The sequence below is a fragment of the Protopterus annectens genome, chromosome 11.part0, assembly GCF_019279795.1.
Source record: "Protopterus annectens isolate FY-2018-M chromosome 11.part0, PAN1.0, whole genome shotgun sequence".
In the NCBI taxonomy this organism is placed as follows: domain Eukaryota; kingdom Metazoa; phylum Chordata; order Ceratodontiformes; family Protopteridae; genus Protopterus; species Protopterus annectens.
The window spans coordinates 540177230-540201886 of NC_056745.1; the positions used below are offsets into that span (position 1 = coordinate 540177230).

The window sequence follows — 24657 nt, forward strand, 5'->3', positions numbered from 1 at the left end:
TCTTCAGGTAGTGGAATTATTATTCTTTATGAAAGATGTGGCTTCATCTATGCTGTTGAATGTTCTCATGTCATTGTTATATTGGATTCTTATTTTGGCTGGATAAGAGAGCTGCGCTTTGACTTTATGTTGTTTTAAAAGTTTTACTAATGGCCATGTTTTCTTCCTTATATCCAGAACTCTTGTTGAATAGTCATTATCAAATCTTAATAATGACTGTTTATACATAACAGGACTTTTCCTCCATGCAGATCTCAGTATAAGCTCTTTATCCATAAAAGAAAGAAATTTAACTACTATGGATCTTGGAGCTGATTTAGAAGAAATAGAAAGTGGCTTACCGATAGCTCTGTGTGCCCTCTCTATCCCATAAGATAAGCCTTCTTTTAGTCCGAGAACTTCAGGAAACCAAGAGTTCAAGAATGAGATAATGTAGTCACCTTCGGATTTCTCTGGAAGACCAAAAATCCTTATGTTTGTCCTTCTTTCTCTATTCTCTATATCAACTTTATTTATCAACCAAGTGTTCTGTTATAGCAGATGTAGTTCACTTTCTTTTAACCTCCCATCAACATCACTTAAGGAAGTCTCAATGCCTGATATTTTTATTTGTTGCTGTTGTAAGATTTCTTTAAAAACTTCTGTTTGTTTTTGGCAGTTATTTTTAAGACTTTCTAGATTTTCAGTAAATCTGTCCATTTTTAGCGATAAGTCCACCAAAGTAGCAGATTTCTGTTGCATCTCTTTTTTTTATAATAGAGGGAGTGTGAATTCTTGGAGTTACTCATCTTCAAACAGTTTGGAATGTCCTCTGTAGTATTCGACAGGAAAATTTCAGAATTTTTTCTTCAAAATTGGTAGTTTTGTTATAAATTACTTCATCTTCGATATTTACCCCAAATTTTTTTAAATATATTTAGTTTTTCCTGTATTTTCTAGTATGAGTATGAGAGCTCAAAATCAAGCTGCTCTCAGTTAGCCATTAGGCTCCGCCCCCCCCAACTGAGAGAGTTATTGACTGTAAGGTGACCATGCGGAACTTGGACTTTTGTACATGAAGGCTCAATCGGCTGAGATCCAAGATGGGTCTCCGGTCCCCTGTTCTTTTCGGCACCAAAAAGGGGGAGGAGAAGAGAAGGGAACATAAACCTCTGGAAATGATCTTTATACCCAGAAGCCTGGCAGGACGTCACCCAAGAAGAGTGGGTATTAAAGAAATGCAACCCCAGAGATGCACAGTCGGGTCTCCCTTCAGGAGCGCTGGTAGGGAGAACCTTGAAAGGAATCCCGGGTCCCCCGGTTATGCAGGCCTCCTCTGCCTCTGGAGGGGGAAATCAGTGTGCCCTGAAAAAACCTCTGCGACTTTCTGAACCACATTTTCCCACCTTTCTGGCCCTTGGGGTAAGGTCTAGAAGGCATGGAAAAACAGACTCCCCACGGCAGACAGGGTTTTTCCTCCCTGCTCACACCTAGTGAGTGTCCTTCACCTTGGTTCCGAACGATGAACCAAAGGAGGCGTTTGTGAACGTAGACTTGAAGGCCTCCATGAAATTGCACAGGCGCATCCAGGAGCGTCTCCTAAGAGACTCCGGAACCCGCTGCCCTACTCGTTCCATCGGCTGCATATGAGATCAACCTCATGGAGGAGTTGGTAAGGGAATTTAGGGTAGACATCTGTGCATTGACCTTCTGTGCTACAGAATCAGAAATGTTACCCTGTAGAGAATCTCCTAGCTCTTAGGAGATCTACCTGGAGTCTTGTAAAATGCATCAAGTAGTTAAGCGACTGAAGAGTAAAGGCCACTGAGGCAAACAGATGCTTCCCATACCTGTCCATAGCGCCCAGGACGCCTTGTTAGGCGGATGGACGGTAGACAGTTTCAGCAAGTTCCTTCTTGGTGGTCGCTGCCACCACCATGGCATCTACTGGGACGCCTTTAGTTAGATATTCCTTGTCAGAGGGGGCGGACAAAAACTTATTGGGTCTCCTAGGGACCAGTTCCAGTGTCAGGAGTTTCCCCACACCTTTCGACAGACAAGATCTAGTAGCTCATCAATAGGGGGAGAAACCCAAGGCAAAGGGTTGAGACCCGAAAGCCTTCAGGAACACAGACTCATCAAAAGGGCATTTGGAGGGCCAGCCGCCTCTCTGTTTCAAGATCTCCAGGATATCTGAAAAAGAGATCTTCAGAAGACGACTTGGATCCCTCTGACTCAGAGGTCGGTGTCCGACATGAGACTCATCCGGGGAGTCTAGGTGCTTCCTCTTACAATCTTTCTGGTGGGCTCCTCAGGCAAAAACTCTGGGGAGACATCAGAAAGTTGGGGACCACTCATGGAGATATCCTGAGGCTTAGGGTCTCTGCTACTCATTGATAGAGCGTGATCCGAAACTGACACCAGTGCTGGAGGGGGCAGGGTAACAGTGCTGTAGGATGCAGATGACTATCTGGCCAGCATGCTCCTCAACCTCGAAGGCTGATTCCTCCCAGCTCCGAAGGCCGACTAACTGTAGAGGAAACAGTAGTAGTCCTCTGCACTGAGGAGATGAGGTCCGAAGCAGATGTCGGGTCCAAACTCACTCGAGCCGAAGCACTGAGAGGAAGGCTCGGAAACGAAGATTGATCAGACCCCCCCCCCCTCGGGTCCAACCAGAGAACCGTGGACCCTCGACCCCATGGACGGAGCAGAAATCTGAAAAGAGGTCAGGCGAGGCTACTGGAACCGACCTAATGGCACCCGACAGAACAGACAACTCTGGCTCCGAAGGCTGAGAAAGGCTCGGAGGAACAACAAAGGATGAAGAGGCCATAGGCTCCGGAGCAGACTGGGTCAGAGCCGAAATCAATTTGGCCAACACCGATGACTGAAGCAGTTTCTTCAACACCCTATCAACATCATCGGAAAGGGTCCTGGAAGACCTGGAGGATAATGTAGGAGATCTGGATCTCCCTACAGAAGGGGACTTGCGTGAAGGAGAAATCAGTCGAATAACTGGAGACAGGCTCCGAACCAAAATATCCGTGACCGGCGCCGAAAGGCTGGGAGCCGATATGGACTTGGTCAAGAGACTACCTTCTGTTGACACAGAGGGCAATGGAACCGAAGGAAAAGCTGTTCTAGCAACTTTCTCAGGCGGCTCCGAAGAAAAAGACTGAGCCAGAGAGCGCTTCTTAGAAGTCTTTGTCCTTTTTAGCTGGAGAGGATAATGCATTGGAAGACTTAGCCAAGTCTTCCTCGGAGTGTTTAAGCAATCCTTTCAAAATTAGCTTTTTCTTCCTCTCCTGTAGCACACTGGGACTGTGGGAATGGCAAAACAAGAAGGACTCTTGGAGGTTAATAGCCCCCAAGCAGTAAACGCACACACAGTGCTCATCAGTTAAAGACATTTTATTGTTGCATTCAACACACTTTTTAAAGCCCGAAGGCCTGTGTTCCTTAGAATCCTTGGACATGCTGAAAGGAACCAAGTAATACGTACAAACACTAGACCCAACTAACCCCGCATGAGAAACAGATCCTCTAAAACGGCCTAGAAACCGGCAGGAAAGACAACAGGGAGGACTAGGTCCTCTAAATTAAATGGGCCTAGCCCGTGGGGAAAAACGAATGGGATACCAAAATGGCCAAGACAAGGCCACCAAAAACAGCAAGAGAAACAAAGGTAGCAAAACAACACTACCACACACACAGAGCTATGAAAATAGCTTTTTTTGAGCAACAAATCAACAGTTTATAAAAATTTTATAAACAGTATACTTAGCCACAGCCAAAAGAGATCACATCTGAGCGCAACGAGTGGCAAATGAGATCTGGGGAATAGACCTGTTGCATGATGGGTACCTCTTAGCCATGAGACAATTGAAGACTTCGAGCTAGAGTATAGCAGAGTCAGAGCAGAGGTTCGGCTCCAAACCCATGGGTAAGAATGAAGGCGAGATTGGACTACATAATATCTGTAGATTCATTTAAGGGCCTGGGTACCAGGTAGATACAGCTTTAAGTTCTTCTAATCATATCAACCAATCGGTTAATGATACTTCTAGAACTATTGATTATATACAAAGATTTATAAAGTCTAGGAAATCAGAAATGAAGTCATTATTTGTTAATTACATTAGACCCAAACTTAACTTTGGAACAACATGGAAACCTTATAATAAAAACAAGCATGAATAAACTGGAAAGAGTATAGTGGAAATATACCAAGGGTATCCATGGATGTGAAAATGTAAGTTATTATGAAAGACTTAAATATCTGAATTTGTACAGTCTCATATACAGTGGATATAAAAAGTATCCACACAACTGTTAAAATGCCAGGTTTTTGTGAAATAAAATGAGAAAGCAATAAATCATTTCAAAACTTTTCCTACCTTTAATGCGACTATAACCTGTACAATTCAATTGAAAAACAAATCTGTTAGGGGGAAAAAAAATATAAAAAACAAATGTACAATATGCTTGTTGCACAAGTGTGCACATCCTAAAACTAATACTTTCTTGAAGCACCTTTTGATTTAATTACACCATTCAGTCTTCGTGTGTACACACCTGCCATCAATTAAAGAGAAACTGATTAACCCCAAATAAAGTTCAGCTGTCCTAGTAGGATTTTCCTGACATTTACTCAGTTGCCTGCTACAGCAAAAGCCATGGTTTGCAGAGAGCTTACAAAGCATCAAAGTGATCTCATTGTTGAAAGGTATCAGTCAGAAGGGTACAAAAACATTTCCACAGCACTCGATATAGCATGGAACACAGTGAAGACAGTCATCAAAAAGTGGAGAAAATATGGGACAATAGTGATGCTGCAAACTGGATGCCCCTCCAAAATTGATGAGAAGACTAGACGAAAACTAGTCAGGGAGGCTGCTACCAGACCTACAGCAACAATGAAGGAACTTCTGGCAAGTATTGGTTGTGTACTAAATGTGACAATCTCCCGTATTCTCCATATGTCTGGACTATGGGTTAGGGTTGCAAGACAGAAGCCTTTTCTTACACAGAAAAACATCCAGGCTAAAATTTGCAAAATACATCAAGTCTCCTAAAAGCATGTGGGACAATGTGTTATGGTCTGATTAGACCAGGGTTGAACTTTTTGGCCACAATTCCAAAAGGTACATCTGGCGCAAAAACTCTTGGCATCACCAAAGGAACACTATCCCCACGGTGAAGCATGGTGGTGGCTTTGGGATTGGCTTTTCTTCACCTGGAACTTGGGGGCTTTAGTCAAATACCAGTCACTTTTGTCCCAGAACCTTTAGTCATCTGCTAGAAAGCTGAAGATGAGGAGTAATTTCAACTTTCAACACTACAATGTCCCCAAGCATACATCCAAATCAACAAAAGAATGGCTTCACCAGAAGAAAATTAAAGTTTTGGAATGGCCCAGCCAGAGCCCTGACCCAAATACAATAGAAAATATGTGGTGTGACCTGAAGAGGGCTGTGCACAAGAGATGCCCTCACAATCTGACAGATTTGGAGCACTTCTGTAAGGAAGAGTGGGCAAATATTGCCAAGTCAAGATGTGCCAAGCTGAAAGACTCCTACCCAAGAAGACTGAATGCTGTAATTAAATCAAAAGGTGCTTAAACAAATTATTAGTTTAAGGGTGTGCACACTTATGCAACCAGCTTATTGCACCTTTATTTTTTATATTTTTCCCCCAATAGATTTGTTTGTTTTTCAATTGAATTGTACAGGTTATAGGTCACATTAAAGGTGGGAAAAGTTTTGAAAGGATTTATTGTGGTCTCATTTTTTATATCACAAAAACCTGTCTGCAAGGAACAGCTGCTGACCTAGGTTTTTCAATGCCCAGCAGCTTTACATGTCTTCTGTGTGCTCAAAATTTCCCTTGTCCCCAACTTAAAACGTTCCCACACTAAGTTGAGGGTGTCTCTACAGAAAACACCTGAGAGGAAGATAAAGGAAAGCCCTTTCAGCCATACTGTTGATCACAGGGGAGTAGAGATGTCCAAACAAGTCAGACCATCTTCCCTCTTCCTCCTAATCTTTGTGGCTGAGAGGAGATGAACAATTCACAAACAGCCCCTTTCTTTCTCTGCACTGGCAAGAGTTGTGCCTCAAGTGGAAGACTCCTCAACAAGAGCTTGGAAAGCTTCCAAAATTGCCTGTGATCAAAAGAAATGTTTTGCCTGCATTTAAGTATTTAGCTCGTCTTGCTCAAATGCGCACCTTTGACAGGTCGGTCTAATGATACTTTACATGTGATCATGTGAATGTAGGTATCGATTGCTTTCAAAAACTGACCGCCTTGCGACTTCTCTACAAATGAGCAATTTCTGGCTGGGTACATCTCTGGCGTTAAAGTATGATGAAATTAACAAAACATTGGCTACTACAGTATTTCAGCTCTCTCAAATGCACATGCAAACAGGTTTACTTTTGCTGATTTGGAGCTAAGCTTTGCACTACCACTGCAAGAAACATCTCTGAATTATGCTCATTTCCAAAAAGAGGACAAGACTAACTCAAAATCAGAAAATCTCTGAAAGAATAAACTCAACCTGTGAAGCTTACAGTTGCTATTTTGACCATATACTGCAAACGTATTGGCAATAAGCTAGGTATTCATCACTGCTAAAAACTTCTGGCCAGTTTGATGCCAGGGACACTGGCATTTCCCAGAATGAAACAAGGAAATACCCAACATTATAATGCTACTACTGTTAATAATAAATTGTTGTACTTGAGATAAAATTGTTCCACTTGTTGATTTCTAACTAAAGCATAACATAAGATGAAAATAAATTAAATCCACTTACCCCTTTTTCACATACTGATAAGCCACATCTCTGAGCCCAGGCCTAAAGACTGAAATTCTATGCCATGTCGTCTTTTGGCTGATGTCTCCTAGGTCACAAAAACAAATAGTTTAAGCTCATTTAAAAAAATGAATCAAAAATGTTTATAAAATCTTAAGTCTTCCGAATAAGATCATAACCAATTATAGACTGACTCCGTGGAAGTCATTTTGTATTTCAACCCACAGAGACATTTCTGATCCAGTTTTATGCACTGGAGTATCAGCCAAGACGCTAGAAAAAATGAAATACAGCTGCATGAGGACAATACTGTTGTGTACTCAAATTCAATTTGAGTGTATTCACTGTTGCAGTCATAACTGATTGGATTTCCTGCTGTGGAAGCCCTGGGCAGAATTTCCTCCTCCTTTGAAGCTGGGGGACACACTAACCCATGTCAGGTCATCTAGGTGTAAAGGGAGTCAGCCAGTGCTGTAACCTCTGTACTTTCTTGCCCCTAACAGGTCCCTAAAAGTCAGGGGACTAAACCCAGAAACCTCCTAATCCAAACAGAGGACTGGAAAACAACCTGGAATTAGAGAGGATAATACCCACCCCAACCTCATGAGGCAACAGGGGAAGAGGGAAAAAACACTGCAGCAATGAATACACTCAAACATCTACATTTATGGTAAGTGTACACAACTGTACTGCATTCTTCATGTTTCACTGTTACTATCATAACTGATAGGATGACTCTCAAAGCTGAAAGGAGGGTGGATAGAAAGTTTTATGGAGAGGAAGGGATGCCCTGCAAGACTGCAGTGGCAAACACCTCTCTGGACTTGAAGGTTGGAAGATAATGTTTGGTGAAGGTATGCGCAGAGGACCAAGTTGCAGCTTCCAAAATGTCCTTAGTGGCCACCTCTTTAAGAAAAGCTGTAGCAGCAGCCCTGCTATCTCGGGTGGCTTCTTTCCACAGCGGTTGTAGCAAAAAGTTATGCACTTACCATAACAGTCCATCTGTGTTGTCCATTTTCATTTTTCTTGAAATGATGGGGTCGGATCTGATCCTCGGATCCAACTTGGCCATTAATAAAGCTTGTGGTACCCAAAAAGCTCTTGGAGCTTCTCACTTGCCCATAATGCGCCAACCCCTAAGCTACCTCAGATTTTGCTTGCTGACTTTACCAGAAAAGGAATGTTTAACATGCATAAATATAGGAGACATAGGAGGCATGTTAATAAAGAAAAAAATATATCCCGAGCTCAGTATAAAGGGCAATGATGTCCCTCTAAAAGCTCATTCATCCAGAAGTTTGTGAACAGAAGTGATGTGGGTTAGTGGGCAGGAAGCTGAGGAAGAATGAAAATGGACAACACAAATGGAACATTATGGTAAGTACTTAACTTCTTTATCTGATGTAAATTTTCATTCTATTCTCAACTGATGGGAGAGAGTCCCCAGCTACCTACAATCCCAGGTGAACTCCAAGGAACGATATTCCTGAGCACGCCTGAACCAAATGATGCTCTATCCCTGGAGACCATATCCAATTTGTAATGATTAATAAAGGTATTGGGAAAAGTCCAAGTTGCTGCTGTGCATATGTCGTCCATGGACGCTCTGGTTAGAAAGACTAAAGTTGCCATGGACCTAGATGAATGAGCTCATACCAGTTGTGGTAAGGTAATACCCATTTTGTATTTTGTTATAGATAATGAAATACAATCAGTTAGCCATCTGGTTAAAGTAACTTTTGCAACTGATTTACCCAATTTCAATTCTCTATTTTTCTGATTTCTTTTGTTCTATTTAGGCAAAAATTTAATTTATGAACATCCAATAAAGGCAACATGTATTCACCACTGTTTGCAAAATTAGGAAAGAAAACTGGTAAATTAATGGATTGATTGATATTAGATTCTGACAACCATGGGAAGGAAGGGGTCATTTGTTCATAGCATCACTCCACTCTTGGTAAAGATCAAATATGAAGGTTTTGAAGAGAAGGCCTCAATCTCTGAAATTTGACTCGCAGAGGTAATGGCTACTAGAAAAAGTTTTCCAAGAAAGATAGCTTACATTTCGTGGCTGATTCAAAGGGGGAATGTATTAGTGCCTGCAGTACCAAACTAAGATCCCATGGAGCGGTATGATCTTTAAAGAGAACTCAAAATAAGAGTGCCCCGTGAGAAAGCTTTGCACAAGAGAGGCTGCTGAAGATCCTTCAAAATTAGTGTGAAAATTTGATATTGCTGCTAACCGAAACTTTAACAGTTGAGGAAGTAGCCCCTTCTTTATAAAATAAAGCTAAAAACTTGAGTACGTTATGTATCTGAGCTGAAAAAGGTTCAACATGATTTTGTTGTGCACAGCAAACAAATCTTCTCCATTTACTTGTAGTTTTTTCATGTTGAAGGTTTGTGCTAAGATAAAAGTATATGCCAGACAGGGGAAGAGAGCATCAGCTGTCTGGCTTTTAATGGAATTGGAGAAACCAGGCCATCAGCCTGAAGTTTGAAATGTCTGGATGGATCATGCCCTTCAAGTGAGGCAGGAGGTCTGGTATTGGATCCAGAATCCAAGGCTGATAAAGTAAGTGAGGCCGAAGGAAAAGAATCCAAACCTGCTGTCTAAGGTGAAATGAGGATAACTTTGCTCTTCAACTTGGCAACTTTCTGTAGACCCTTCAGAATTAATGGGATAGGTGGGTAGGCATAAAGTAGATGGGGGGGCCAATTGTGTAGTACAGCATGCCTCTGCGATTCCCCTTATATGGGGATTAGGGCAAAGTAGTTGCTGTATATGTTGTTTACGGGAGAAAAAGATTGCAGCAAAGCTGGCCCCACTGATGAAAAATCTGTCACTTTCTTATTGACAGACCACTCCTGAGAGAGTAAACATACCTGCTCAGTTTTGTCTGCTATCACACTGGACTTCCCCGGAATATGTGTTGCTATGAGAAAAGCGGTTGGATGAGCCACAATCTGAGTGCTTCTCGACACAGGGGGTAAGATCTGGTGCCTCCATGTTTGTTGATGTACCAAACTACTGACATACTGTCAATTTTGAATCACAATCGTCCCAGAAGGCAGAGCATCCTGAAAGCCTTGCAATTGTAAAAGCACTGCTCTCATCTCTAGAACATTGATATGCAAAGGTTGGCCTCTTTGGTGGACCAAGTGCCTTGGACCATTTTTTTCCACAGGAAGTGCCCCTCCCCAACCGGGAATCATCCATTGTCACCATGACCTTGGGCTGAGGGGGAATGAATACACCACCGATCTCTCTTGCATATTTGAGTGAAATGTACTTGAGCTGACATGGGTTGATAAAAATTAAACCATTGTGTTGTGAACATCCACTGGAGAATCCTCGTATAAAATCTGGCAAAGGGTACTGCTGGTTTCGTGTTAGGACAATAATAAACGAGTCTTCTGGGTTCTGTTCAAGCAGCTTTATTTTATACAAACATCACTAAAGAGGCTTACTGACTATAACTTAAGTAACTTGTATACAAACTGTGATCATTCATGCTCACCCTCTGCTGCTTCTACAAAATGGCACTAGGGATCTGGAATTTATACATGCCCGCACAGCCTTGCATGCTTAAAGATATAGCACATACACTAACTACACTCTGATCTACATCCTCCCCTCTTTCAGAAATAGATCATGAAATTTGTCATGAGATTATTTGGCATGCAGAAATCACAGGTAATCTAGATATGCATTATACAATACTAAATACACATGTATATACAATCAAGTCCACGTTGCTGCATTTTTCACACTAGGCTTAGAAACGTGTCCATATCATGTGACATAAAACTGGGAACTAGACTTGGCAACTGGGACAATTTCTGCAAAATGGATGACCTGTGGAATGTTCAAATCGCTTTCTGGAACAGAAGACTTCTGAACACATTCTGATCTAGAAACAGTGTCTGACCCATTCTTTCATTTAGAGTTTGCATCACAGATACAATGTTGCAGGAAGATGTCTGTGATTCCGCCTATGCTTCACAACCTTGGAATCTACCAAATAAGATCTCGGCTTAGCACAGATGCCTGTAATCTGTCCTATTTGATCATAACTTTTTGTAGTCTGGATTCGTACCATCTCTCCTTCCCTCAATGGACAAAGTCTATCCATCATAACTAGATTTCTGGATATTATGCTTCTTAAACACTTGAGTCTTGATGGTTTTATTGTTCTTAGGTTTAGGTTGCAACAAACTTGAAGAATTGGGCAGCATAGTTCTAGTTTGCTACGAAAGTAGTCTTGAGCAGGTCAGCCAAGAATATCATCACAGTGTATGTTTCTGAGATTAAGCAAATTCAAGAACACATCTGTATTGTCACGCTTTGACTTTTCAACTAATTGCTTTGCACTCTGTACTGCACGTACAGTTAGATCATTGGAATGAGAATATTCAGGACTACTAGTTACATGTACAATGCCCCATTCTTTTGCAAATTTCTGAAACAACTGGCTACTGTATTGAGTACCACTGTCAGAAAAAAGTGTGTGAGAACTACCATGAACTGAGAAATGATGTTTCAACTTAGTAATAACAGCTTTTGAGGTTAAGTTTGGTAGCAAATTAATCTCAAACCAATTCGAACAAGAGTCTACCAAAACCAAGTAGTGTTGATTGATCCACTATCTGTTGATGCAGCAGACCAGGGCAGTTTAGGAAATGGACTTGGCTGAAGTGCAAATTCGGTCTACTACTATTACATACTGAAGAAGAATGAACCATCAATGTCTTCTGATAATGAAGGCCAAAACACTAACTCTCTTGCTCTTTTCTTACTGGATGATAAACCTGGGTGACCACAATGCAAAATATAAATATACTCTCGTTGTAAGGAAATGGGAACAAAAATTTTAGGACTTTTGAAAATAATGCCATCTTCCATCAACAACTCATCTCTGTAAAGAAAATTACGCTAGCACCTCACGTTAAACACTAGACTGCTTTGACAGCCATTCGACATTAATGTCACTACTGATGTAGGTGGGGTGGCAATTTTCTGCTTAAGGTCATCAAATGCCTGATGTTCCAACTATGATCATGCAACATTCTTACTACTAATGTAGAGCTTCTGTGAAATTGGATCAGTCTGACTGTGATCCCTTAACTCAAGTCTAGTGGTGGAAATTGCACACTAACATCACATCAAAATCAAAAGTCTCAGCATCAAGCTGTTCTGTTGCATTTCTGGGTGATCTAGATAAGGTATCAGCCAGACAGAGCAATTTGCCTTTAGTGTAGACCATTTTGAAATTGTACTTTTGCAATTTGAGCATCATTCTTTGTAATCTTGCTGGAACAGAATCCATAGGCTTCTTTAGAATAGTATAAGCCTGACTAGCCTGGTCTGCGAGGCTATGGAGCGCATCACCATGGAACTCGTTAACAGAGACATTGGGAGCCTCCAAACACTGGACCCTACCCAGTTTGGCTTTATTAAGGGCAGATCATGCCTCCTAAACCCGGTGGACTTTTGAGACAGTTACCAAGGCTTTAGATGAGAGAAAGGAGGTCCACACAGCTTACCTAGACCTTGCAAAGGCTTTTGACACCAGACACCATAAACAAGCTCACCAGCCTGAACATAAACCCTTACGTCACGACATGGGTTGCCAATTGGCTCATGGACAGAACCCACACGGTGAGAGTTGCAGGCTCTAGGTCCGACTAAACCGGTTACAAGTGGCGTCCCCCAGGGCCAAGTCCAGGGACCCTTACTGTTCGGTATATACTTCTCAGAGGTACAGGCAAGCACAGGAGGACTATGGCTGACCAAGTTCACAGAAGACTGCAAACTGGGGGCCATAATTGACACTCAGGCTGATACAGACATCCTTCAGAAGGATCTCATGGAGACTGATACCTGGTGTCAAAATCATGGCCTCAAGCTAAATGCCAAAAAGGGCATAGTCATCCCCTTTGGAAAAAACAAAGTACCCGCGAACTACCACATACGTGGTAGTCCCCTAAATACAGAAAATGAAATAAGGGATCTGGGGACCCAGGTAGATAGTTAATTTCTCCTTTGATAATAATATTGCCAAAGTGGTTAGAAAATCCTTTTATGTGGCCCACCTAATCACAAAAGGGTTTGCATCTGGAACAAGAGAGGTTACTATGCCCCTCTACTCATCAGACCCATCATACAGTAAAATGCCCCATTTGGGATGTACCGTAGAAGACACCTGCAACAGCTGGAAAGACCACAGAAGTACCTCACCAAGAGGATTACTGGTCTCAAACAGATGCTATATGCAGCCCGACTGAAGAAACTCCAGCTGTACTCTGTTGCATACCGCCTACTCAGAGGTGATCTCTGCCTAACATACAAGGCCATGTCCAACCCAGAATTGATGGACATTTATGGTAGGTACACAACTGTACTAGGTTTGTGTTTCACTGTTGCAGTCATTACACTTGGGTTGAATCCCAAAGCTGAGGTTGGGTGGCTGGGCCTAAATAGGATTAGGAGATGCTACCAGGCCCTGCAGAACTGCAGTGGCAAAGCCTGCTCTGGATTTAGAGTAGAGAAGTAAATGGTAGTGTTTGGTGAAAGTGTGCACTGAACTCCAGGTTGCAGCCTCTAAAATGTCTTTGGTTGGTACTCCAAAGAAGGCTGCTGAAGTGGCTGCTGCTCTGGTAGAATGTGGCCTAATGCCCTTAGGCACTGACTTGCCATGTTGTGAATAGCAGAAGCAAATGCACTGTCCTATCCATTTTGAAAAGTCTGCTTCGAGATAGGTTTTCCTTGTGATCCTGCAGCATAAGCTACAAATAGTTGCTCAGTTTTTCTGAAAGCTTTTGTTTTGTCCAAGTAAAATCGTAGCTGTCTGTGTATGTCCAAAGCATGCAGAAGTCTCTCCCCTTTATTCTGGGGATTTGGGTAGAATGTTGGCAAATGAATGGTTTGGTTGAGAGCCACACTGGAAGCTACCTTTGGCATAAATGTTGGGTTTGTCCTTAGAGAGACCCTGTCCTGATGAAAAATGATGAAAGGTTCCACTGCCATTAATGCCTGTAACTCTGAGACTCTGCTTGCTGAGGTTATTGCTAGGAGCAGAGCAGTTTTGAATAAGAATTTTATATCAGCTGTATTGGCTGGCCCAAAAGGAGGCAGTGTGAGTTTTTCTAAAACAAAGTTGAGGTCCCGAGTAGGTGTTGGCACTCTCCTTGGGGGTCTGATGTTTCTCACCCCTTTGAGAGACTGTCTTAGTAGTGGATGAGAGAAACTAGGAGGTTCCGTATTGTAATGAGCTGAAATGGCAGAGGCATGGATCTTAATTGATGAAAAGGATAGGCCTTTGTCCAGCATCTCAGTTAGGTATTGTAAAATCTGAGGTATATTTGGAACAAGTGGTTTGAGTCCTTGTGCCTGGTTCCAAGCACAGAATATCTTCCATTTTTCTGCATAAGATTTCCTAGTGCTGGGCCTCCTGGCTTCTAAAATGACATCCATAACAGCTTTAGAGAGAGGTGTGGTCTGACTGGCTATATTATCTGCCATGCTGCCAGATTTAAGGTTCTGAGTTGACTGTGCAGAATCTGATTGTTTTGTTGAGTCAGAAGATGAGGAATTTGAGGTAAAGGCCAGGCTGGGCCTTGAGACAAGCTCTTCAGGATTGGGTACCAGTGCTGGCGTGGCCAGTCTGGGGCAATCAGGATCATTTTTAGCTTCTCTTGTCTGACGTTTAGGAGTACCTTGGGAAGAAGAGGCAGTGGAGGAAAGGCAAACTGTCGGGGTTTTCCAGCTGAATGATACAGCATTCACTTTCCATGCTTGTGAGTGATGAGCTCTTGTGCAGAATCTCTGTAGTTGGTAGTTGTGAGGGGAGGCAAAAAGATCTATGTCTGGGCGTCCCCATTTCCTTATGCTGAAGGCCTGTGGATTTAGTTTTCATTCGTGAGGATCCATGAGATTTCTGCTTAGTTTGTCTGCCAGTGTATTTTTCATTCCTGGCAGGAATTGTGCCTGCAGATGTACTTGATAGGTCAGTGCTGTGTTCCACAAAGTCATGGCTTGCCTGCAGAGGGGGTAGGAATGTGAGCCCCCTTGCTTATGTACCACATTACTTTGGTGTTGTCCATCTTTAGTAATAGTTGTCCTGGATGTAGTAGATCCTTGAAGGCTGTCAGGGCATTCTGTACAGCTAGACTCTTTTTGATTGATGTGAAGATGCGTTTGTTCCTTGGGCCACATGCCCTGAATACATTTTCCTGCCATGTGTGCCCCCAGGCATAATCCGATGCATCTGTTATTGTCTGCCTGGCTGTGGGTAAGGTAAAAGGTTGTCCCCTGTTATGGTGACAGGCCCGTGCCCACCACTGAAACTCCTGTTGCAGGCAGGGGAATTAGAGTTATTCTTGTTTCCAGGCTGTGGCAATGTTGAGTCCAAACACTTTTTAGATACCATTGTAATTTCCTCATATGCAGTCCGGCATATGGTATTAGTAGAATGCAGGATGCCATGAAACCCAGGGGCCTGCAAAATTTTTCTTGCAGGGAGCTGGGTCTTTGTTGCCATCATTTGAAAGTAATGAGTCAGTTGCCTTTGCTTGTCTAGCGCGAGATAAGCCATCTGGGCAGTTGCATTTAAGCTTGCACCCAGGAATATTATCTCAAGAGGGTACTAGTTTTGATTTCTTTTCCTTTACTGTGTACCCTAGGTAAATTAGTAATCTTTTTACAAATGCCAGATGCTTTAGTAGAATGTCCTTGCTTCTCTGCTTGAAGGCAGTTGTCCAAGTAGGGATATATTTGAATTCCTTTTTGTCTGCAAAATGCAATTACTGGTGCCAGGCATTTTGTGAAGACCCTGGGCGCAGTAGATAAGCCAAAGGGCAGTGCAGAGAATTGTTAATGCATTGAACCAGCTATGAATCTGAGGTATCTTCTGCAAGATTGTCTGATTGGGACACGCAGGTATGCCTCCTTGAAATCCAAAGTAACTAACCAAGCCTTCTTGCCCAGCATGGGTAGAAGTTGCTGCAGTGTTAACATTTTGAATTTTGGAACATCCAGGAAAGTATTTAGGATTGACAGGTCCAGTATTGGTCTCCAGGCTTTGTCCTTTCTGGGTATCAGGAAAAGTCTTGAGTAAAATCCTTGTCCCTGTTCTTGTTGTGGTACTCTGAATAGCTCTCATGTCCATGAGAGCAGAAATTTGTTTTTGTGCCTCTGCCCATTGATTTTGTGACAGGTCCGGCAAACCGTTTGATCTTGGAAGGGTGTAAAAGTGGAACCTGTAACCCTAAGAAACAATATTTAGTACCCATTTGTCCTGGGTGATCATGTGCCGATTTTGTTAGAAAAGTGCTAGCTGTCACCTTTTGGCAGCACCCTTAGGGGAAGAGCTTGGCATTTGTAGGGGGAAGTCATTTGGACCGTTTCCTATAAGGTTGTGATTTGTCTTCTCCTTTGGGGGCTGACGCACCCCATTGTTTAGGTCTGTATGAGCCTTGGGGCTGAGATCTGCCTCTTGGGCATCTGTATCTGCCTCTTTGTGGCCTGACACCGGAAAGGACCAATTTTGAAGGCCAGTTTCTGTTAAACCTGGGTGGTTGTACCTATAAGAAATCCTTTACTGTCTGCATTGATTTCGCTTTATCCTCCATTTTCTTTAACACCTCTTCTGCCTTAACACCAAAGTATCATGCTGTAGTGGAGCATCCAATAATTTTACTTTAACATGTTCAGGTAAACGTTGTTCTTTCAACCAAGCATGCCTTTGAATGAGAGCCTGTAACCGCGGCTCTACAAGAAGCCTCTAATGAATCAAAACCACAATGCAGAGTATGCTTTCCCACTTGTTCAGCTGCATGCAATAAATCCTGCATTTCCTTATTGTCAGGACATTCTGAGTTTGTAACCATTTTCTGTTTTAACAAAGACATGAGGTACTGTTGATATTTAAGCATGTGAAACTGGCAGTTTAAAGCCCTTACAGCTAAAGCAGCAGAAGTATAAACTTTTTTCCCCCATCTATCCAGAGCTCTAGAATCCCCATCAGAGGGGACAGGATTTTTTTTGCAGTGGAAGCCTTAACCCCTTTGGGACACTGAAAAATTGTTTATGGGTCAGCAGCAGGGTTTTTATAAAGAAATTTATGAGAGTCAGGGACCCTGTAGTACCTGTCTGGCTTGACTGGAGCAGGGGGTAAAGAATCAGGAGACAAACTGGATTCAGAAAAAACATCAACAATATCAAGAACGGGGGGGGAATAGCCAGGGGCCTGTGCTGAGGCAATAAAAGAAAGTCCCCGACCCTTTTCTTGGATTCTGAATAATCCTGGCTCTCCCAATGGAAATGCTCCCCCCATGGTGTGCAAGGTTTCCCCAAAAGAGTAATTCTCAGGCGGAGAAGCTGAAGGTAAAGATTCTTCTGCATCCGAGTCCTCATAGGGAGGGAGAGAATATCCCTGATCTGAAGAGGAATCAGAGGAAATAGAAACCTGGTCAGAGGAGTCATGGGAGCCCCTGATCAAAGTAATTAGGTCCTCGGCCATTTTAAGCATCTGTTTCTTTGGCATGGATGATTGTCTAGGAGAATGCTGTACTTGTTTCCTTGTCTTTAATGGTGTTTTTAACTTTGCCTTGGCTGCTGTAGTGGACTTAATAGTAAGTTGTGAAGGTCTGAAAACACCCTCAGAAGTAGATGCCTGCTCAGCGGCTCCGGACCCATCTGAGGGAATAGTTTCTGCAGGCCCAATACCTTGAGTTTCCAGAGGCCTAGATGTCTCCATGTGGGAGTCAGGTACAGCCTATGGCTGAGGTAGCGGGCGTCAGGGGCTGCAAAAGCACCTCACAGAACTGGTGAACCGGCGACTGGCCTAGAAGAGGCTTCGATGTCTGTTTTGGACCTCGGATGCCTGTCTTTTCTTGTCTTTGCGCTTTTTATGATTTCTGGTCGTCTGTTCCGACGGCATTATGTAGTTAAACCTTCTGCCAAAGTAATGTAAAGCAAAATCAAACAGACGTAATAGTGCGTTTGTTGAATCTAGCACAAAACCGACAACTAGTAACGGTGTGGTCAGGGCCTAGGCAAGGAATGCAGTAAGAATGAAAGTCCTTATGAGGTATTTGCTTCCCACAAGAAATACAACTGTTAACTTTTAATGACATCGGTTTGGAGCAAGAAAAAGTTTCCCCAACGGGGTACTTAGCTTTCGGTTCTGAAATTCGATTTCTAAAATCTCAGGAGTCGGCCGACCGGCACTTGTGAACTGCTTTTGCTTCGGGCACCGCGCAGCAAAAAAGACTGAAGAAAATGGTGTTGGTTGCATCTTTTATACCCCTGGCGCACGGACGTCAGGGAAGAGGTGACAGCAACCGACGCCGGACCTAGACTTTGGAATTCCGGCCGACTGAGGGTAGCCTTCTAGCAGGATAACCCAAGTGTAATGACTGCAACAGTGAAACACTATGAACATCCTTTGGTTTCAATTTCTTCACCTCCATAAGCAAGTCTAGCACTGCTGGCTACATTGAGTTTCGCGTTAGTTCTCACTCTTGCAAATGTGTCTGCTGATATAACATTGCACTTTGATCCAGTGTCGTCTTTGAGCTCTGTGAATCTTCCACTGATTCGGATCATACACAACTCTTCACTTCTTAAGTTAAGTTTACTGCATCAACTCTCTCTCCAAACGGATACACCATCTCCACAGAAAGCAGTTTTGCCTCTAACTTGATCAACTTGCTTTTTTGTGTGGCCTTTCTTTACAACTGTGAGGCTTACTTGATTTGCAAAACTTTTGAAATGGTTCCAGTTTTTACACGTTACATTGATGACCAAATAATAAGTACTTCTCTTTTAGACACACAATTCGTAACACAACTGCGAAAGTTAAAGATTTGGGTTTTGTTGATTCACGTTTGTGTTGCATTGAGCTGTCAGTGGAGCTATCACTATTCTTGGAACTTTCTAGAAAACCTTGTGCTTCTTTGGAAAGCCTGTAGCTGCCACGTGCTTTGGCCTGTTCTTGTTTGTCACATATTACATACTATCTTACGTTTGCTCTGGAGCTCACTGAAGCCATGCTCTTGTCACTTGCAAGCATACTTGCTCTATTTCTCAAGTCAGTTATATAAGATGAAAATGTTTCCCCTGTCCTCTGATCTCCGAGTAAAACAAATGCCTCCCTAATGTAATATTCGTCTGGGGGTAGCACATTTTTCTAAACTTGCACTTCAAACATTCGGGTTATTCCTCTGAATCAGCTTGCACAACAATATGGCAGTCTGCACCTTCTCCTTCATACACTGCTGCTGTAGAGACAAATGAACACTCGTTTTCTACAGCCACTCTGCTAGGCTTAGTCAAATGAATGCCCTGGGGCGTGTGTCTATCTGCATAAGTGATTTGTATAAAAATATCTCATTCTTGCTCAAATATTCTCCAGTTCTCTGCAATATTCTGATTAAACACAAGTGGTTGGGGTTTTTGAAATCCATTTGCCATATTAACAAATACCAGCAAAGGATGTTGCAAATAAGCATGAATACACACACGTGCATAAGTTTCAGTACTTGCTCAATACGCTAGTGTCTGAACTTATACTTTCGTTGGGCTTATCAGAATTATGTGAATGAATGAACTTATAATACTTTTGAATAACTGGACCTTACGAAACAAACTTCTCGGGCGTTTCCATACTTTGCGAAATAAGCTTCTCTGACTTCTCGATGCTTTACTGAACTTTGCAAAATAAATCTCGCAGACATTCGAGACTTTATTGTACTCTGCAAAATAATTCTCTCGGGCTTTTCGATGCTTTACTGTTTTTGGTGAAATAACTCTCAGGCTTTGATACTTTCGGAATGTTGTGAAATAAATTTTTCGAGCTTTTTGATTTTTTATTGGTAAAGGCAGAAATGCTGAAGTCATGCGCCATCACTTGTTAAAGCCATCACTAAGAAACATTCAAGAACTTTCCAATGCAACAGAGTAATTCACGAGCACTAATACTCTTGTAATGTTGTCTCTTGCAGGAAAAGACCTCTTACCAATGCAAGAAATATGCAGAGCAACTGTAAAATACAAATAAATTGAACATCTGTTGACCAAAACTCAATAGTTTTTGAAGTAATCATACTCTACAAATAACTGCATATAGCCCACTGAAATGTCCCCAAAATGGAGGGACCTTTGTCAGGAAACTCCCTATAGTACAAGAAGCACTCTAATGGCGACACTTTGCAAATAGACACACCCAGCACAAGAAAGTACAGTTTTGTACCTACCATAAATGTAGATGTTCGAGGATCCACATTGCTGCAGTCCTAACCATTGGGTAGTCCGCTGTCCAGTCGGCCCGAATACCAAAGTATATGGCTGACGTCGGTCAAGGCGCATTAGACTGACGTCAGGACGTCAGGGTACTAATGCGCATGACCGACGTCATATCCTCAGTCTTTTCTTGCCCCAGATGTCAGAAGACCCTAAAAAGACAAGGTCCAAACCAAAAACACCAAACACTCCTGCACCAAAAATATGTACAATATATACAAAATTACAAGAGTATAACCTCACCCACACAAACACCCCTAAACACAGAGGGGAAGGAGGGAGGGTAAATTGGACTGCAGCAATGTGGATCCTCGAACATCTACATTTATGGTAGGTACAAAACTGTACTATGTTCTTCATTCCACATTGCTGCAGTCCTAACCATTGGGTAGAATCCCAAAGCAGAGGTAAGGGAGGCTGGCAAATCATAAGGAAGCAGGAGCTGTCAACATGCCTTGCAAAATAGCTGTGGCAAAACCAGCCCTAGATTTAGAGTAGAGAGGAAGGTGGTAATGCTTAGAGAAAGTATGCACTGAACTCCAAGTAGCTGCCTCCAAAATATCCTTAGTTGCCATCCCCCTTAGAAATGCTGTTGAAGTGGCAGTAGCCCTAGTGGAATGAGGCCTAATCCCAGCTGGAATCTCCTTGCCATGATGGGAATAACAAAATGCAATGCAAAACCCAATCCACTTAGAAATAGTTTATTTTGACACAGGCTTGCCCTGAGAACTCAAAGCAAAAGAAACAAACAACTGCTGAGACTGCCTAAAATCCTTAGTCCTGCTTAAATAATAACGCAACTGCCTGTGTACATCTAAAGTGTGCAAAATCTTTTCCCCCTTATTTTGGGGATCTGCATAGAAAGTAGGCAAATGAATAGTTTGGTTTAAAGCCACACTAGAAACCACCTTAGGCATAAAAGAAGGATTAGTACGTGATGATACCCGATCCTTATGGAAAATCAAAAAATGCTCCACCGCCATAAGGGCCTTCAATTCAGAAACCCTTGTTGCAGAAGTAATGGCCAACAAAAACAGTCTTCCATGACAAGTATTTAAATTCAGCAGTAGCCATGAGGCTCAAAAGGTTGTAGAGTAAGTTTCTCCAACACAAAATTGAGATCCCAAGCAGGAGTAGGAGCTCTACGTGGGGGTCTTATATTCTTTGCCCCTCTAAGAAATTGCTTGAACAAAGGATGCGAAAACAATGGTGGGTCACAATCATAGTGAGCTGAAATTGCTGCAGCATGAATCTTAATGGAAGAGAAAGACAAACCTTTGTCCAATAACTCAGTAAGATATTGAAGAGCCACACTCAAATTAGGCTCAGAAATCTCCAAATTCTTTGCTGCACTCCAAAATAAAAATCTCTTCCATTTTTCTGCGTACACTTTCCTTGTACTAGGTCGTCTGGCTTCCATAATTACATTTAAAACTTGAGGAAGTTGAGACCTGCTGTGTTTCAAAACAGAATATGCCAGGCTGTTAGATGAAGAGAGTGAAGTTTGACATTGAGCAGGTGACCGTCCCTCTGAGTTAACAGGTGTGGAATCAAAGGTAAAGGCCATGGAGGCTTCCTTACCAGACTCCTCAGTAGTGGGTACCAGTGTTGCCGAGGCCAATCTGGAGCTATTAAAATCATCCTTGGCTTGTCTTGTCTGACCTTTAGGAGCACCTTTGGGAGAAGAGGCAGAGGTGGAAAGGCATACACATGAAGATTTTTCCAACTGAAAGAAAGAGCATCCACTTTCCAAGCTGTGTGATGAAACCCCTTTGTGCAAAACTTTGGCAGCTGGTGGTTTAGTGGAGAAGCGAACAGATCTATGTCTGGAGTTCCCCATGACACTGTCAATTTCCGAAATACATGAAGATCCAGTTTCCACTCGTGGGGATCCATGATTTGTCTGCTTAACACATCTGCTAAGGAGTTCTGTGCTCCCGGCAGAAACCTTGCCTGAAGAGTTAGTTGCAAGCTGAGCAGTCTCCCATAAAATCATTGCTTGCCTGCACAACGGGTAAGAATGTGTTCCCCGTTGTTTGTTGATGTACCACATGACAGTTGTGTTGTCTGTTAGAATCAACACCTGCCCTGGAAGAAGTAACTCCTTGAAAGCCATTAATGCAAACTGGACTGCTAACATCTCCTTCATGTTGATATGTAGATGCAGTAGTCTGGCAGGCCACTTGTCTTGTATCCACTTTCCATTTAGATGAGCTCCCCAAGCAATGTCTGAGGCATCTGTCGTTAGAATCTGATTCGCCTCTGGCCGGGTCACAGAGAGTCCCTTGTTTAGGTGACATTCCTGAGCCCACCACAAAAATTCCTGTTGAATGCAAGGTATTATTTGAATGACAGTGTCCAAATCCTGGCAGTGCTGTGCCCATACATTTTTGAGATACCATTGCAGCTTCCTCATATGCAGTTTGGCATTGGGAAGCACCAGAATACAAGATGCCATGAACCCTAAGGCTTGAAGGACTGTCCTTGCAGTCAGCCCGGACTGAAGAGATAGTTGATGGAAGTAAATGGAAAGATTATTTTGTTTGTCCGGGGTTAAAAAGGCCATCTGAGCTGCTGTATTCAGTCTCACACCCAGAAAGCACATGTCTTGAGAGGGTACTAGACTGGACTTTATTTCGTTCACAGAATACCCTAGGCATCTTAGCACTGCTATCACATATTCCAAATGCTGTAAAGGTCTTCCTTTTCTTGAGCCAGAATCAGGCAGTCGTCCAAGTAAGGATAGATTTGAATTCCTTTTAGCCTGAAGTAAGCTATCACTGGAGCCAGAACCTTTGTGAATACTCTGGGCAGTAGATAAGCCAAAGGGCAATGCAGAGAACTGATAATGGGAATTCCCAGCTCGAAACGCAGATACTTCCTGCAACTTAGTCTGATAGGCACATGAAGGTAAGCCTCCTTGAGATCTAAAGTTACCATCCAGTGATCTTTGCCCAGCAGAGGTAAAAGCTGTTGTAACGTCAACATTTTGAACTTGGGAATGTCCAGATAAGTGTTGAGGATAGATAAATCCAAAATTGGTCTCCATGTGTCCCCTTCTTTGGTACTAGGAACAGGCGAGAATAAAATCCTAGGCCCCTTTCTGGCACAGGGACTGGCTGAATGGCCCCTATTTGGAGTAACAGAGAAATTTGCTTGTGAGCCTCTTTTCTTTGTAGAGGAGGAATGTCTGGCATGCCTTTGAAAGGAGGCAAGGTATGGAAATAAAACCTGTAGCCGTGGTGAATGATATCCAAAACCCATCTGTCTTGGGTAATTAAATCCCAATTTTCTTTGAAAAGAGCCAGCCTTCCTCCCAAAGGTGCAGCCAGGCGGGAATGTACTGGCAGCTGAAAAGGCAGGTCATTGGGTCTGTTTACGAAAGGACTGACCCCTGCCCTCACCAGAAGTCTGAGCAGGTGAACTCCTGTTCTAGGCCTAAAAGAACCTTGAGCTCTGCCCCTACCACGTCTAGACCTACCCCTAGACTGGGAATCATAAGCAGGATATGTCCATCCCTTAGTAGGCCAATTTCTACTAAACTTGGAGGCTGCACCTGCAAAAATCTTTAACAGTTTGCATAGACTTAGCCTTGTCCTCCATTTTCTTTAAAACTGCTTCCACAGGCGAACCAAACAACACATCAGACTGTAAAGGAGCATCCAAAATCCTTGTCTTAACATGCTCAGCTAAATTCTGATCCCTCAACCAGGCGTGCCTCGAAGAACAGAACCAGTGGCAGCCACCCTCGAGGAGGCCTGCACAGCATCAAAACCACATTGCAATGAATGCTTACCCACCTGTTCAGACACATGAACTAAATCCTGCAACTCTTTACACTCAATACCTTCCGCCAGAGCATCCACCTTAGACTTCAATTGTGAAAGGAGATAATTTTGATATTTTAACATGTGAAACTGGCAATTCAACGCCCTCATGGCTAAAGTGGAAGAAGTATACACTTTCTTTCCCCATCTATCCAAAGCCCTTGCCTCTTTATCAGGAGGAACAGGATTTTTAACAACAGAAGCCTTAACACCTTTAGGCCACTGAGAGACAGTTTCGGGGTCGGCCCTAGGACTCTTGAGAAGATACTTATGAGCTTCAGGCACCCTATAGTACCTATCTGGTTTAACTGGGGCAGGAGGCAAAGAATCAGGGTTCAGGGAAGCCTCTGCAAAAACATCTTCCACCACATTCAGAACAGGAGGTATAGCTAAAGGCCTATGCTGGGGTAAAACAAGAATTCCCTAAGCCTCTTCCTGGAATCAGAGAAATCTTGACCTTCCCATTTAAAATGCTCCCTCATGGAATGCAGAGTCTCTGAAAATGAAAAATCCTCAGGAGGAGAAGCTGAAGGAGTAGAATCATCCACATCAGAATCAGAATAAGGAGGATACTCCTGCAAGTCTTCAGCCGAAGACTCAGAAGCCTCTGAACATTGCTCAAAACTCTCAAACTCAGGCTCCACCCTAGGCCTCTTATCAGGAGGGGGCATAGAACCTCTAATCATAGTAATCAAATCCTCTGCCATTTTAAGCATATGTTTCTT

At 42.8% G+C, this 24657-nt stretch overlaps 1 protein-coding gene across 2 annotated transcripts in view; it reads right to left on the minus strand.

Annotated features, from left to right (window-relative positions):
• Positions 1 to 24657, minus strand: part of SSBP1 (single stranded DNA binding protein 1) — a gene marked incomplete at its 5' end in the record, with an annotated part of 1088662 nt that overhangs the window by 237604 nt on the left and 826401 nt on the right. For both annotated transcript variants that reach the window (XM_044088048.1, XM_044088049.1), the window contains 1 exon segment: positions 6797 to 6884. In XM_044088048.1, coding sequence (XP_043943983.1) covers positions 6797 to 6884 — 88 coding nt within the window.